The 16,984-nt window shown below is 48.4% G+C and overlaps 1 protein-coding gene across 2 annotated transcripts in view; it reads right to left on the reverse strand.

Moving 5' to 3' along the window:
* Positions 1-16,984, reverse strand: part of Col5a3 (collagen type V alpha 3 chain) — a 53,365-nt gene that overhangs the window by 22,140 nt on the left and 14,241 nt on the right. For both annotated transcript variants that reach the window (XM_029563563.1, XM_008833203.2), the window contains exons 12-31: positions 15,031-15,105; positions 14,850-14,933; positions 14,260-14,316; positions 14,117-14,170; positions 13,073-13,126; positions 11,414-11,467; positions 11,277-11,330; positions 11,026-11,079; positions 10,728-10,772; positions 10,550-10,603; positions 10,047-10,091; positions 9,880-9,933; positions 9,712-9,756; positions 8,068-8,121; positions 7,928-7,972; positions 7,736-7,789; positions 6,059-6,103; positions 5,504-5,557; positions 5,261-5,368; positions 4,742-4,795 (exon numbers count right to left, since the gene is read on the reverse strand). In XM_029563563.1, coding sequence (XP_029419423.1) covers positions 4,742-4,795; positions 5,261-5,368; positions 5,504-5,557; positions 6,059-6,103; positions 7,736-7,789; positions 7,928-7,972; positions 8,068-8,121; positions 9,712-9,756; positions 9,880-9,933; positions 10,047-10,091; positions 10,550-10,603; positions 10,728-10,772; positions 11,026-11,079; positions 11,277-11,330; positions 11,414-11,467; positions 13,073-13,126; positions 14,117-14,170; positions 14,260-14,316; positions 14,850-14,933; positions 15,031-15,105 — 1,143 coding nt within the window. The remainder of the gene's footprint in view (positions 1-4,741; positions 4,796-5,260; positions 5,369-5,503; positions 5,558-6,058; positions 6,104-7,735; positions 7,790-7,927; positions 7,973-8,067; positions 8,122-9,711; positions 9,757-9,879; positions 9,934-10,046; positions 10,092-10,549; positions 10,604-10,727; positions 10,773-11,025; positions 11,080-11,276; positions 11,331-11,413; positions 11,468-13,072; positions 13,127-14,116; positions 14,171-14,259; positions 14,317-14,849; positions 14,934-15,030; positions 15,106-16,984) is intronic.

Genomic DNA, 16,984 nt, shown 5'->3' on the forward strand with positions numbered 1-16,984 from the left:
TCCTCCTGTCTCTGCCTCCCTACAATGCTGGGTCACAGGTATGTAAGTGACCTCAACTGGCTTTTTCCATGGGTGAGGAAGATTCGAACTCAGGTCCTCTTGCTTGCCCAGCAAGCTATCTTCCCCAGCCCCACGGAGCCATCTCACCAGCCCCAAAGCCTCATCATGTAGGTGTCACTCAGGCCCCTTCTGCCATCACTTGCCCACACCTTTTCCAAAGACAAAATAAATAAGACAAAATAGAATATCAAAATGTTTTTCCTAGGGTTAGAGAGCTGGTTCAGCGGTTAGGAGCACTGGCACTGGCTGCTCTTGCTGAGGACTCAGGTTTGGTTCCCAGCACCCACATGGTGGCTAACAAACATCTGTGACTCCAGTTTCAGGACATCCAATGTCCTCTTTGGCCCCGCCCCCAAGGGATTACACAACATGGAAGCACTTACATACATGCAGACACAACACTCATAACACATGAAATTAAATAAATAAATTAAAAAATAATTTGTTTCTAAGTTGGGTCTTGGTTGGCAGCCCAGGCTGGCCTTGAACACAAGATTCTCCTGCCTCAGTCTCCTGAGTACTGGAAATACAGGTGTGTGCAGGGAGAATCAGCTCCTGTTCTGTTTCCCCAAAACACTTGGGTTGAAATGGCCACAGTGGATTGCTGACTTATTCAATATCTGTACACCCTGACATCCCCTTCCTCACAAAGTCTGATGGCAATTTGGCAATCAGCACAGAAAATGTGCTCAGCCAGGCATAATGGCATACACCTTTTATTCGAGTGCTGGAGTCAGGTGGATCTCTGTGAGACTGAGGCCATCTTGGTCTATGTAGTGACTTCTAGACTAGCTGTGGCTACAGGGAGACCCTGTCTCATAAAAACAAACAAAAAAAGTGCTCAAAAGGTGTGAGCTGCTTGCTATGATTTGGGTGTGTGTCCCCTATGTGTTTGCCTGGTAAAAGTATGTTTCCCAAGGAGTACTATGGACTTTAAAGTGGCAAAGCCCAGGATGGGGCTCAGTGGGTGGAGCACTTGCCTCACAGGCATGAAGCCCTGGGCTCCACCTCCAACACTGTATAAATAAAGTATAGTGGCAAACACCTGTTATCTCAGCACTTGGGAGGTAGAGGTGGGAGGATCAGGCGTTCAAGGCCATCCTCTGCGACACACCAAGTTTGAGGCCAGCCTGGGCTACATGAGACCTTGTCTCAACAGAAAACAGCAGGTTCTGAGAAGGTGGCTCAGCAGATAAAACATTTGGCACACAAGCTTGAAGACTGTAGTTTAGGTCCCCAGGATCCACACAGATGCTGGTGGGCATGGCAGCTCACCCGGCATTCTACCACTTGGGGAAGAGATGGGGGATCCTGGAGAAGCAAGCTGCCAAGCTGCACGACTGAAGTTGGCGATCTCTGGGTTCAGGTGGGAAACCCTGCCTCAGTTTACAATGTGGAAAACAATCCAGGAAAACTCCCAACTTCAACCTCTGACCTCAGTACACACCTGCACACACGTGTGCCAAAACACAAATATTTGTACACTTGTATACCCCCCCTCAAACAAGAAAAAACAAACACAAAGAAAGTGGGAACTTGAGGAGTGCCTTTAGGTTATTGGGGGGGTGTCCTTGAAGGAGACTGGCTCTCTCTCTCTCTCTCTCTCTCTCTCTCTCTCTCTCTATATATATATATATTAAATTTTTGTGTGTGTGTTTGTGTGTGTATCTCTCTCTCTCTCTCTCTCTCTCTCTCTCTCTCTCTCCAAAAGTTACTCTCACATGAAGTGTAGGTAAGACAACTGCATCAGCTCAAGAAAGCAAAAATGGAACTTGGGAAGATTCTGGGGCAGGCAAGAGGGCTCAGTGGGTAACGGACCTTGCTGCCAAACCTGATGACCTGAGTTTGATCCCCAGGACCATATGGTGGAAGGAGAGAACTGATTCCCACAAGTTGTTCACTGACCTCCACATACACACCATGACATGTACGTGCACACACACGATGCTATTCATAAATTAATACAATTTTAAAAAATATTCTGCATTCAGCTTTAATCACAAGTACCTTTATAAGTTCCTGAGTGACTTTGATATACAGATATGATAAGTCACCAACTGAGCTAAGTATAGTTCAGAGACAAAGATCTCAGCCGTACTCTCATCCATCAAAACACGAGTTAGCAAATGTGTGTTTCTATGTAAGTACATGTCTGTGTCTGTACACTGTTAGCTTATAATGAATTCAAGATTTGGAAGATCTGAATCTTTATGTTTCCAAGTTTTGATTTCAGTGTAATTTGCCCCCTGGAGGGTCTGTGTGATGGTAGTTTGGTCCTTGGCCTGACAGTATGGGGGGGTCATTTAAGAAGTAGAGTCTGGTGGGAGGTCTCATGTTATAAGGACTAACAGGAAAGGTTTGAAAATTTCTCGTATTTTGTTTATTTTGTGCACGTGTACATGTGTGGACACATGTATGATTGTGGCATGTGTATGGAAATCGGAGGACAACTTGCAGTCAGTTCTGTCCTTCCATCATGTGGGTTCCATGGATGGAATTCAGGGTGTCAGGCTTGAAGGCAAGCTCCTTTACCCACTGAGCCATCTCACCCACCCCAAGAGGGTTTCTGTTTGATGAATGCACGTTTGTGTGTGCACACACGTGGAAGCCAAAAGGCAATGTTGGGTGTCCTCCTCAATTGCACCCCACTTTATTGTGTCTGTGTGCACTTTCATGTACAGAGGCCAGAGGAGGAGTCAGGTGTCTTGCTCTATCTCACTCTGCTTTATTCCCTTGGGACAGGCTCTCTCACTGAACCTTGAGCTAGGCCGTTAGCCAGCAAATCACAGCGGTCCTCCCACCTCTGCCCCACAGCACTGGGGTTAGTCACACAAGAGGCCACACCTGGTTTTTTTCTTTAAAAAGTTGCTCTTTCATTCTTTCTTTCTTTCTTCTTCCTTCCTTTCTTTCTTTCTTTTTTTTTTTTTTTTTTTTTTTTTTTTTTAAAAAGTTTCTCTTTCTTTTTTTTTTTCTTTCTTCTTCTTTCCTTTTTTCCTTTTTTTTTTTTTTTTTTTTTTTTTTTTGTCTTTTTGAGACAAGGTTTCCCTGTAGCCCTAACTGGCCTGGAACTCACTATGTAGACCAGGCTGGCCTAGAACTCAAAAAGCTCCACCTGCCTCTGCCCCCTGAGTGCTGGGATTAAAGTCATGCGCCAACATGCCTGGTGCTCTTTTATTCTTAATGTATGCGCATGTGCGTATGCATGTGTGTGTATTCTATATGTGTGTGCAGATACCCTCAGAGGTCAGAAGAGGTCATTGGATCCCCTGGAACTAAAGTTACAGGTGGTTGTGAGCTACCTGATGTGGGTGCTGGGAACAAAACTCAGGTCCTCTGCAAAAGCAGAAAGGGCTTTTAACTGCTGACCCATCTCTCCAGCCCCGCAATTCCTGCCTTTTTATGTGGGTGCTGGGAATTTGAACTCAGATCCTCATGCTTAGACAGTAGGCATTATTTCCCACTCCTTAGTTTTCCAGACAAGGTCTCTCACTAAACCTGGAGCTTGCCAATTGGTTAGGCTGGCTGACCAGTGAACCCCAGTGAGCCTCCACCCTCTAGCTCACCAGTGCTGGGGTTACAGATGTGTGCTACCACACCTGGGTGCTGGGATCCAAACTCAGGTCTTCAAGCTTGTGTGGCAAACAGTCTACCAAAAAGAACCATCTCCACAGTCCACAGAGGGCTGTTATTAAGCGGGGGCGGCGCGGAGACGGCTCAGTAGTTAAGAGCACTGGCTGCTCTTGCAGAAGACCCAAGTTTCAGTTCCCAGCACCCACAAGGCAGCTGACAACCACCCATAACTCCAGTTCCAGGAGATCCAAAGCCCTCTTCTGGCTTCCATGGGCATTACACAAATGTGATGTACTTATATACATGCAGGCAAAGGACTCATACATATAAACTAAAAATAAACTCTAAAAATAAAAAAGCATTTTTAAAAAGGAGTAAGTGTGGCTGTCTCCATCTCTGATAAAGACATAGCCAGGAGGGAGACCTCCCCACATGGGTTCAACAGACCTGATTTTGGGTTTTCAGGCTTCAAACATGTGATCTAACCAAAACCTCTTTGCTTTATAAAGTATCTAGCCTCAAATAGTGACAGAAATTGTTATAGTGACAGAAAACAGTCCCTCTAGCTCATGGACCAAACAACCAGACCAAATGAGGACTGTAAAGTTTGATCAGCAGCAGGATCATTATCGAAAACATCACCATCATCAATATCATCACTATTACCACCACTATCATCATCAATATCATCACCACCACCATCATCATCAATAATATCACCATCATCATCACCACCACCGCCATCATCAATAATATCACCATCATCATCACCACCACCACTATCATCAGTATCATCACTACCACCATCATCATCTCCATCACCACCATCATTATATTCATCAATATCATCACCATCATCATCATCATCAAACAAACAAGGCAGATATTAATGGTATCTCCACTCTGCAGCTGGGAAAATGGGCTCAAGAGACCCACCAGAGTTCACGAAGCTGTTTAGCAGTGACGTTCTGAGCCCAAGTCCATGATGTCAGGCTCTATCTACACTCTCTCAATGACCCATGGGGTGGGCAGCTCACCCCTCAGGCCACAGTTTTGGCCCCTGGGTACCAGTCAGGGTCCCCTGTCCCTGCCCATCTGGAGTTGCTCTTACCTTAGGTCCTGGGCGTCCTGGGTAACCTGGGAGACCTGGCACCCCAAGCTTGCCCTGTAGAAAGAAGGTTGTAGGACAAAGGTCAGACACTGCAACAGAGGGTACAGGTGTGAGGCAGCAGGGCAAGAGCCAGGGAGAACTGGTCATTACTATGGACTGCGTGTGGGGAGCTCGTTGGACCATTGCAAACCAGTTCATATCTGTAAGATGGGGACAATGGCTATTACATGAAGCAGCTTTGCTGAGTAAAATAAAGGAATATACAGGTAATGGCTCTGGAATGCTCAGCAAAGAAATTATGACAGGGGAGTGCCTAGAATTCTCCAGTGAGGGCTGGGGTGTAGCACAGGGGTAGAGCCCCCACCTAGAGTCCCCCAGTGAGGGGCTGAGGGCCTAGTGGAGCTCTTTCCTAACATGTGAGAAGCTCTGGCTCCTGTCACCAGATTAAAAAAAGACGAAAAAATTTAAAAAGTAGCAGAGAAGGGCAGCGAACAAAGCAGATGAGCCCTGTGCAGTCACCTTCTCTCCCACGGCTCCTGGGGCACCCTCCTCCCCAGCCAGTCCCTCCGGCCCCTTTGGTCCCTCTGGACCATCTTCTCCTCTGGCACCTGGGGGTCCTGGGGGTCCCTGAAATAAAAAAGAGTGGGGTTGAAACTAGTTCTCCGTCCTTCCTGCTTGCTCCGTCCTCTGTCTTAGCCCCAGCTCATCCCCCTCTGTCCTCCTCAAGCCCCACCCAAGTCCCTCATCTGGAGCTCATCTTACCTGGTCACCTTTGGGTCCTGCATCACCCTTGAAACCAGGGAAGCCATCCTCTCCCTAAGAGAAAAGAGGGAGGGAGGGAAGGAGGGAGGGAAGGAGGGAGAGAGAGAGAGAGAACTGGCTGTACTTGCAGAGGACCTGAGTTCAGTCCACATGGCAACTAACAGCCATCCATAACTACAGTTCCGGGGGATCCAACGCCCTCCTCTGGCCTCCAAGGACATTACATGTATGTGGTGCACTTATGTACATGCAGGCTAAACACTCATACACATAAAACAAAAATAAAATTTTTTTTGGTCTTTTTGAGACAGGGTCTCCCTGTAGCCCCAGCTGTCCTGGAACTCACTATGTAGACCAGGCTGGCCTCGAACTCACAAAGATCCACCTGCCTCTGCCTCCCAAGTGCTGGGATTAAAGGCATGCACCACCACACCCAGCACAAAAGTAAATTTTTTAAAAAAGAAGTCAGGGCCTTAGGAAAAGAGCACAGCCAGGGACCCCTTTATAGGGGTTTGTCTCCCTCCCTCCCCTTCAATGAACCCTCTTCCTTCTTACCCTCTCTCCCTTCTCTCCTTGGAAGCCTCGGATGCCAGAGGTACCCTTTAAAAAAGAAAAAAGGCTCTCATTGTTCATTTCTGCTTGAGAAAAGATCTAGACTCCCTCTTTGACCAAAGCTACTAGAACAGTTGTAAAAGGATGCTTGACCAGTGTGCCGGGTAGGAGGAAGCTGTCCCGTCTCCCACAGCTCCTCAGGGCCCTTCCTCCCACTCCCCTCCCCCACATCCCTGGCAGCCACCCCGCCCCCGCCCCCAAATTCATGTGCATGAGGGTGAGCAGGCCAAATTTCCATTCATTCATTTCCACTTCCTGGGCACACAGTGTCCACAGATCCCTCTGGCAGGAGAAAGAACATTCCAGACTCCAGCTTCATTCCAAAGGCAGAGGAATGTTTCCCCATTGTGCTGGCCACAAGGAGACTCTGTGCTGATGACAGCAAGACCATCCCGTGCAAACCATGCAAACTCCAGACTTCCTGCTCGAATCACACTGAGAAACTACACTTGGCTGGGATGGAACTTGCTAGAATGAACTCCCATAGCAACTATATATTTGGAAGCCAGGACTGTCTCCCAGCCCTGGAGTACTTCACTGGACCACATCACATGTAACTAATCCAGGCTGGGACTGTCCTCTGCCTCAGCTTCCAGTTTCAACACGGGCTTGAACCACAGTCCCCCCTTATCTTCAGGGAGTAATCTACCTGATCCCCAGGGGTTACCTGGAACCAGATAAGATTTAAGTCTCTTCAGACTGCATTGTTTCTTCTATACACATAACTATGCTACAATCCAATTTCTAAATTAAGCAAAGAAATAACTAACAATAAAATAGAACCATTAGTATACTGTTTCTTTGTTTGGGGGTTTGGTTTGGTTTGGTTTGGTTTTAGAGACAGGGTCTCCTTGTAGCCCCAGCTGGCCTAGACCTCACTATATAGACCAAGCTGGTCTCCATCTCACAGAGATTCATCTGCCTTTGCCTCTCGAGTGCTGGGATTAAAAGTCTGTGCCACCATGCCCAGCTGTTTTTGATTTTTTGAGACAGAGTCTCATGTAGCCCAGCCTGACTTCAAACTCACTATATAGCCACGGACGACCTTGAACTCCTGGCCCTCTGCCTCCTGAGTGAGCAGATCACAGGTGTGCACCACAATGCAGGATTTATACAGTGCTGGGGATGAGATGTAGGGCTTCACGCATGGTAGGCAAGCACTCTGCTCAGGTACAGACTCAGCCTTCTTTTTACTGTTTTATTTTGAGACAGGATCTCTCTACATAGCCCAGGTTGGCCCGAAACTTGTTATGCACCCAAGGCTCGCCTAGAACTCCTGATCTTCCTCCCTAAACCTCCCAAGTGCTGGGATTAGAGGGTTTTTTTGGTTTTGTTTTGTTTTATGTTTTAGCTTCTGGTTTATGAGACAGGGTCTCAATCTATAGCATCCAAACCTAGCTGGCCTTGGACTTAACAATGTGGCCCTGGCTGTACGGGAACTCACTGTGTAGCCCTGGCCAGCCTGAACTCACTATGTGGCCCTGCCTGGCCTCAAACTCATATCAGTCCTCTTACCTCTGCCTCCCAAAAACTGGCACCACAGGTGTGCACCACCACGCCTGACACCGAGCTGGTTTTCTGAAGCCAGAGCTAATCTTCCAGACCCCAAGTGTCACCTACCTTCACACCCCGAGGTCCAGGATAGCCTGGAGGGCCTGCGGACCCTGGTGGACCCTGAGGGGAAGACAAGTTCAATGCCATCCCATCCCCCTCCATTCCCCCTCCTCTATGTTCCCAGTGTCCCCCGTCTCTCCTCCCTGGCCTCATTTATCAACCTGCCTCTCCAGCCCAGCTGCCCTCCTGGTCACGCACCTGAGCCCCTTTTTCTCCCATGGGACCCTCATGGCCTGGGTGACCCTGAGGGAGAAAAATCATTAATTCATTGGAGGCCACAATTTGCCATCCAAATTCCCAAGCCTGCCCCTCTCCTCATTCCAGCTCCTAGTTCTCACCGGAGGGCCTTCATCTCCTGGGATACCTGGAATCCCGGAATTTCCAGGGGGACCCTGAAAGAAGAGGAAGAGAAAGAGTAGACAGAGTCCCCTGGAGGTCAGACGTGTCCGCTTGACCCAGACATCTCAGAGAGGAAGCCTGTATCTCTGGCTTCTAGCCCACCTATGCCCACATTTGCTGGTTGACCCTGGGAAATCAGTTTGCTGTCTCTGAGCTTCAGAAATCCTCCTTTCCTGGGAGTGTTGAGAGAAGAGATGTAAAAACAATGTGAGATGGGACAGGAAAGATGGCTCAATGATTAAGAGCACCCAGGTTCAAATCCCATTACCCACATGGTGGGTAACAACTGTCCATAACTTCAGTTCCAGAGGATCCAATGCCCTCTTCTGTCCTCCATGGGCACCACACAACATGGGTACAGTTATACACATGGACGCATAGCACTCATACACATAAAATAAAAATAAATGAATTAAAAAAAAAAGAACATCCCACCATCTGCTTAGTCAGATGTGACCACATCTTGAAAACATTCGATAGGGTCAAAGGCAGACACCTTGGGCCAGCTGAGCCAGACACCTCCTTCCAGGAATTTAGAACAGGAGATAGGGGAACAGGGGTGATTGGATGGTTTTGGGTAAAGATTGTAGATCTAAGAACAAGGAGTGTGGAGTCAGAAATAGCAATGCAAGGCTGGCGTGCTGGCGGGTGCCTGTGAAAACAGCATTTGGGAGTTGGAGGCAGGAGGTCTGCCTTAATTCTAGGTCTAGTAAGACCTTGTCTGAAAAAAAAAATGGAGGGAGATGACTCCGTGGGTAAAGTGAGTCTCCATTTCCAAAAATGCTACACACAGTAGTGTATACTGCCAGGTGTGGTGGCACACGCCTTTAATCAACCAGTGGTTGGGAGGCAGAGGCAGGCAGATCTCTGTGAGTGCAAGGCCAGCTGGGGTCACAGGGAGACCCTGTCTCAAAAAAAAAAAAAAAACTAGTGTACACCTATAACCTCAGAACTAGGCAGCTGGAGACAGGTAAATCATTGGGCTCACTGGCCACTTAGTCTAGAATTGGTGAGCTTCAGACTTTGGCAGAGAGCCTGCCTCCAAAAATGAGGTGGAAAGTCACTGAGGAAAATGCCAGATGTCAGCCTCCGGCCTCCACACATATATATGTGCATATCATGAAACCACAAACTGACACAAACACATAAACCCACAACATACTCAAAAACACTCCACACACACACAGCTACACCATACACACAAACACACTACACGCATAAACACCACACACACAAACGTATGCACAAGTACACAAGTGCACCACACATATACACAAAAGTGTGTTCTGCTGAGGAAGTCAGATGCAGATGTACAGAGGGACAAATTTAGATGCCCTGGTTCCTGGGAAGCAACTGTTCTGCCCGTGTCTTGACAGTCCCTTCTGTAAGGGGTTTCTGTGCTTCTGTAGTTCCTTCTGTGAGGGGCTTTTGTGCCTCTCTGTCCTGACAACACCCCCTCTGTCTGCCAGCTGTGGCAGGGTTCTCTGGGAGCCCTCCCCCAACAATGCCCCTCTGTCATTTGGGCTGGATCCTGACGTAAAGACTCATCACCAACTTCTGACAACATGAGGAAGGTGGCTCACCTTCTCCCCAGGAACACCGATGGGCCCCTGGGGGCCTGGAATTCCCTAGGGGCATAAAAGAGGGTGGGGAGGTGTGAGAAGGGAATAGTGAGTAGCAAAATTGGGGTGGGGGAGGACTATGAACTTGGCCCACCCAGCACCCCCATTTTTGGGAGAGAGGGTTCAAACCTGGGAGCCATAGGTTCCCTGCTGTCCTGGGGGGCCTGGTTCTCCAGGAGGACCCTGTGGAGAAAGTGGGAGTTCAGTGAAGCTGGAAGGGTCATGATGTTGAGGGTTCGGTAAATGAACAGTGGGCAAGGCTACAGATAGCCTACAGATCACTTCGTGACACCTACCACATTGCCTTTGGCACCTGGCACACCATCTTTTCCAGTCACACCCTGTCAGGAGGGAGAGAGGATGCAAATTCAGGACAGGTCAGGAGTTGTGGGTGAGCTCTGAAGAGACAGATGGGAAGGTCAGCAGGCAGCAGGCAATAGAGCCAGCAAGATGGCTTAGAGATAAAGGTGCTTGCCACCAAGCCTGACCACCTGAGTTCAATTCTATGCACTCACAGAGAGGAAGGAGAGAACTGACTCCTGCAGGTTGTCCTGACCTCCTCCACACATGGGCCATGGCGCACGCACACACACACACACACACACACACACACACACACACACACTCACACACACACACACACACACACACTCACACACACACACACACACACACACTCACACACACACACACACACACACACTCACACACACACACACACACACACACTCACACACACACACACACACACACACACACACACACACACACGAGCAGAAAGCCAGCGAGGGATTCTCACCGGGCGTCCCAGAGGACCAGGGGAGCCTCGGGGGCCAATCAGACCTCGGGGACCCTGCAAGGAAGGAGACACATTATCCCAGCATCAATGTTATACTAAAGTCCTGTGAATTCTAGGACCCAAGAAGTTTCCCCCACTCTCTCCCCTTGCAATAAGTGAAGGGGCTCCCAATACTTACCGGCTCCCCAGCCTGGCCAGTGGGTCCTGGAGGTCCCTGCAAGCCCTGTGGGAAGGTATCATTCATTATTTGGAGTGGATGACATACAGTCCCTGGAGGATAGCCCCCCTTATTCAGTATCCCCCTCCAGGGGGTCTCAGGGTTAGCCTGAGATCTCCACACTCCTGAGTCTTGCCCCCAGCCTCTCACTGGGGGGTTCTAGGCAGGGGTCTACCTCTAAGTCACAAGCTCAACCCTTGCTATTTAGGTTTTTGAACCTCCCAATCAGCCCCATCCCCAAAGTTTCCTCCCAACTTGCCTTCTCACCATCTTCTCCTGGAGGGCCAGGCTGTCCCACAGGTCCAAAGTCACCCTGGAGTGGAGAAGAGGGGGGCCATCAAAGAGGAATAGCAAAATCAGAAACCTCACCCTGGAAAGGAATGGGCATGAAGGCATGATGGCTCACATACGGACAGGGTGGTATGAGTCTGTGCCTCACACTCAGACGTGGAGGGCATGTGGACATCAGAAAGAGGACTAGCATGCAGGAAGGACACTTCACAGACTCACCCGCTGGCCCTTCTCACCAGGCAGCCCAGGCAGGCCATCAAAGCCCCGGTCACCCTGTTGGGAGAGTCACCAGCCGAGCCTTAAACCCTTGATCTTAACAGTCTCCACCTCCACCCAGTCTCAGCCCTATCACCCACCTTAGGTCCTGTGTCTCCTGGGAGACCCCGAGCGCCATCTGCTCCAGAGAGACCCTGTGTGGAGAATGAGCCCAAGGTCATGGACAAAAGGACTGTGGGCATACTGTGTGGTGCTACATACTGTGATGAAGATGCATATTACCACTTACTGACTCCTTTCCTGGCGTTTTTTTTTTAAATATTTTTATTGGACCAGGCGTGGTGGCACACGCCTTTAGTCCCAGCACTCAGGAGGCAGAGGCAGGCAGCTCTCTGTGAGTTCAAAGCCAGCCTTGTCTACATAGTGAGTTCCAGGCCAGCTGGGGCTACAGGGAGACCCTGTCTCAAAAAGCCAAAAACAGAAAACAAAACAAAACAAAATTTTATTGAATGTTTACAAATTTTGTACAATATATTTTCATCATACTTAGACCTCTCCCCACCTTCACCTCTCCTTTCTGCTCCCTGCCCAATTTTCATGTAATCTATAACATATTTTATAATTTACATAATACATGTTAATCATTATATTATAAATTATAACTATAATATTGGTATAATAACTAATAATATAAAGTATTTAGTAATATATATTAATACAATATATGGTAATATTTTAAGGTCTATCAAGTCAAATTTGTGTCCCTAAATGCCATTTAGTGTGGGTCTGTCCTCTGGAGCCTGGTTAACTTACCCAGGGTCACAGCCCTAAAGGAAATTGACTCTCCCTCTCCCAGCAGTTATCGGTTGCCAATAGTCCCTCAACTAGAGTTGGGGCTTCTTATCTACTTCCTCACTTCTATGCTTGAATTTTTAAACTTTATTTATTTTATATGCAATGTCCAAGGAGCCCAGAGGAGGGCATCGGATCCCCTGGAACTAGAGTTACAGGTAGTCGTTAGCTGTCATGTGGGTGCTGGGAACTGAACCCAAGTCATCTGCATGAGCAGCCAGTGCTCTTAACTACTGAGCCAGATCTCCAACCCTATGCTGGGACTTTTAATAAATATTCAGAGAGAGAGAGAGAGAGAGAGAGAGAGAGAACGACTTGCAGTTTCTCTCCTCCCACTGTGTCTCAGGAACAGAACTCAGATCTCCAGGCTTGGCCGCTAGCGCCTCTACCCTATGTAGCCAAGTTTGACCTTGAACTTCTGATTCTCCAGCCTCCATCTCCCAAGTGCTGGGAAGACAGGCATGGACTTCCAGATCCTCTCTCCTAGGAGAATACTCTTCTTCATCTGCTTCCAGGTTACACTTCAGATCTCAGGCCAAGCGTGACTTCTGTTCTCACTGCGCCTTGAAGCTCTGACTGGTCAGACTCCTTCAAGGGACCTCTGGTGGAGCATCCACTGCCCACCTCCGATGCTCCTGTACCAGTAATGAAGCCAGAAGACCCAGAGGCACAAAGCCAGGATTCGTGTTGAGTGCTAATGGGATTTGAGAGTCTAAAATTTGAACTGGAGAGATGGCTCAGCGGTTAAGAGTACTGGCTGCTCTTAAAGAAGACCCAGGTTCAAATCCCAGTTCCCACATGGTGACTAACAACCATTGGGTTCCAAGGAAACCAATACCCTCTTCTGTCCTCCATGGGCACTGCACAACACAGGTGCACTTACACATATGCAGGCATAACACTCATATACATAAAATAAAAATAATAATAAAGAATTTAGAAATTACCATCTTGCCTTCTCTGCCAGGGGGCCCAGGAGGACCCTGTAATCCTCGAGGACCCTGGAGGAGGGGGGACAGAAAGGAAAAAGAAAAAGGAAGGAGGATTTATTTATTTATTTATTTATTTACTTTTTTTTTTTTTTGTCTTTTTGAGAGAGGGTCTCCCTGTAGCCCCAGCTGACCTGGAACTCATTGTATAGACCAGGCTGAACTCTAAGTCATAGAGCTCTACCTGCCTCTCTGCCTCCATTAAAGGCCTATGTGCCACCATGCCTGGCGATTTTATTTTATTTTTTTTAATTTTTAATTATTTGGTCTTTTTGAGACAGGGTCTCCCTGTAGCCCCAACTGTCCTGGAACTCACTATGTAGACCAGGCTGGCCTTGAACTCACAGAGATCCATCTTTCTCTGCCTGCCAGTGCTGGGATTAAAGGCATGTGCCACCACACCCGGCTAATTTTTGAAGTAGAATCTCATGCAGTCCAGGCTGGCCCCCAACTCTGTTGCTGAAGATGACCTTAAACTCCTGATCCTCCTGCCAAGTGCTAGTATTACAAGAATGCATCACCACACCCAGTTTATACAGTGCTAGGGATGGAACCCAGGGCTTCCTACATGCTAGACAAGCACTCAACCCTCTGAGCTATACCCCAGCCCCAGCCCCAGCCTGGGACTTATTTTAAATCATTCCCTGGAGGGGCCTAGAGAGCTGCTGCAGTGGTTAAGAGCACTGGCTGCTCTTGCAGAGGACCTGGGTTCAGTTTCCAGCACCCACATGGCAGCTAACAACCACCTGTAACTCCAGTTCCAGGGCATCCAACACCCTCTTCTGGCCTCCCTGGGCATTGCACATGTGGTACAATTACATTCATGAAGGCAAAACACTCATACACATAAATAAATAATAAATAAATAAATAATAAATAAATAAACAAATAACACCCTGGGAGGGGAAAGAATTGCAAAAGTATTTCTATTCCTTTTGTTATTTTTCCCAACCAGCATTTTTTCTGTGTCCTTGGGGAACCCCATGCCCTCCCAAATCTTACCTGTGGCCCAACTTCTCCTGATTCTCCTTTGAGACCTGGGTATCCAGGGAAGCCCTTGGGGGAGGAGAGACGGGAACATGGTTGGAGCGTTGCAGCCACCTGTCACGGAGAATCCCTCTCCCCAGTGCTGACCCCTCACTCACCACAGGGCCTGGGCGTCCAGTGAGCCCCACTGGGCCAGGAGGCCCTTTCATGGAGAGCTGGAAACATAGAAACAAAACATCAAATCTCCCACGGGACCCCCAAAACCTTTCACAAAGACACCGCTATGGTTAGAGTGTGCTCCCCTAAATTCACATGCTGGAAATTTGGTCCTTAGTCCATGCGTTGATAGCATTCGGAGGTGGGCATTTTAGAAGATAATTAGGATTGTATGAAATTTAGAGGGTGGGGCCCCCGTGTTGGCAACTAGTGCCTTTATAAGAAAAAACATAGCCCAACCCAGCACATTTGTTGTCTTGCCTTGCAATGTCCTGTGCTATGTTACAAAGCAGCAAGGAGGTCTCCCACTAGGTGGCAGCACCCTGCTCTGAGACTTTCTAGTCTCCACAGCCATAAGCCCCAAACCTACTGTATTGTATAAACCATCCCAATGTCAGGGATTTTATTACAGCAACAGAAACTAGAGACCAGCATCTTCAAGAGAGAGATGCCCTCCATCTCTTGAGCATCTCTTCATGAACCTTTATTTCTTCCATCTCCCTCATTAACACACACCCTTTGTCCCATTCACCTGAGCCTGTTGCAGCACTGCCTGGGCCTGGGCCTGCTGGAAGGAGACTGGGGGTCCTTTCAATGAGCTGCTTGCAAACTGAAACTAAAGAGCAACTAGCGGTGGTTAGAGTTCCACAGGGAGGCAACTCTGGGGTCAGGACTCCACTCCCCGAGGCTGAGGTGCCCACTCTCCTGCTTACCGGCATCATGATGACTGTGCCAGGTTGGCCCCGGACTCCATCGATACCGGGGATTCCTGGGAGGCCAGCGGGGCCCTGAGAGAGGAAGCGAGACAGAGAGAGAGATGAAGGGAAGAGGGACTGGACATAGGTGGGGATGTAAGGGGAGCCACAAGAGGAGTAGGAAAGATAGGGAGACGGGGTGGGGGGAAAGGAAGATGGTGGGGAGGGAAGTCATCAGAGGGGGAAGTGAAGAAAGAGACTCAGCAGACAGACACAGGAAGGCAGAGAGACAGCGACAGGGACAGAAAGAGAAAGAAGGAAGTCAAGGAAAAGACAGGCAGGGAAGGAAGAGAAGGAGGCAGAGAGGAAGAATCACAGAAAAGCAATGACAGATTCAGAGACAGACAGGTGGACATGGGGGAAAGACAGAAATGGAAGATGCACGGAGGACAGGAGAGATGGCTCAGCAGCTGAGCCCTCACTCTGCAATCACAAGGACTGGAGTTGGGATCCTAGCACCCACATAACAAGCCATCGTTCCACAGATGAACGTAACTGCTCCCGGATACCCAAAGCCCTCTTTGAGTTTCTGCACATGCGCAGGTCTGCACATCCACACACAGAGACACTTACACACAATAAATTAAATAAATCTTCCAGGCATAGAGACGCCCACCTTTAATACTAGCACTCAGGAGGCAGGGGCAGGTGGATCTCTATGAGATTGGGGTCAGCCTGATTTATATAGTTAGTCCCAGTCCAACTGGGCTAAAGGGAGACCCTGTCTTTAAAAAAAAAAGAAAGAAAAAGAAAGAAAAGAAAATTTAAATAAATACTTTTTTTTGTTTTGTTTTGTTTTATGAGACAAGGTCTCACTATGCAACCCCAGCTGACCTGAACTCACAGGCCCGAACCACCAGGCCCTACAAATAAATCTTTGTGGAAGGGGGTTCTGGTGAGATGGTTCAGTGGTGGGTAAAGGCACTTGCTGCTAAACCTGATGACCTAAGCTTAGCCCCCAAGATCTGCAGGGTGGAAGGAAAGAACTGACTTCCACAAGTTGTTCTTTGACCTCCACATGCATGTCACAGTACATTGCCACCACACTCCCCCCACACACATGTACACATACACAAAATAAATAACTAAACATGCAGTCAGGGGCTGTAAAGATGGCCCAGCGGGTAAGAGCACTGGCTGTGCTTCCAGAAGACCCTGGTTCAGTTCCCAGCACCCACATGGCAGCTCACAATCATCTGTAACTCCAGTTCCAGGGGATTTGATGCCCTCTTATGGCCTCCACAGGCATTGCATGCATGGGTGCACTTACATATATGTAGGCAAAACACTCATACACATAAAAATCCAAAAATATTTAAAACTTTTTTAAGGGGCTGGAGATATGGCTCAACAGTTAAGAGTTCTTGCAGAGGACCTGGGTTCAATTGTCAGCACCCACATGGCAGCTAACAACCATTTATAACTCCAGTTCCAGGGAATCTGACACCCTCTTCTGACCTCCACAGGCACTGCACAACATGGGTACACCTGCCTATCTGTGATCAATACAGTCATGCACATAAAATAAAAATAATAAATAAGGGACTGGGGAGATGGCTCAGCACTGGCTGCTCTTGCAAAGGACCCTGGTTCAATTCCCAGCACCCACATGGTGGGTAACAACCCTTCATAACTTCAGGTCCAGGGAATCTGACGCCCTCTTCTGACCTCCGAGGGCATTGCATGACACAGGTGCACTTACACACTTGCAGACAATATACTCATACACATAAAAAAATAAAAATAAGGGGCTGGAGAGATAGATCAGCAGTTCAGAGCACTGGCTGCTCTTGCAGAGGACCTGGGTTTGGTTCCCAGCATCCACATGGCAGCTAACAACCATCCATAACTCCAGTTCCAGGAGATCTGACACCCTCTTCTGACCTCCACAGGCACTGCACAACACAGTTGT

Source organism: Nannospalax galili, unplaced genomic scaffold, assembly GCF_000622305.1.
Source record: "Nannospalax galili isolate Female #2095 unplaced genomic scaffold, S.galili_v1.0 scaffold1736, whole genome shotgun sequence".
Taxonomy (NCBI): Eukaryota; Metazoa; Chordata; class Mammalia; order Rodentia; family Spalacidae; genus Nannospalax; species Nannospalax galili.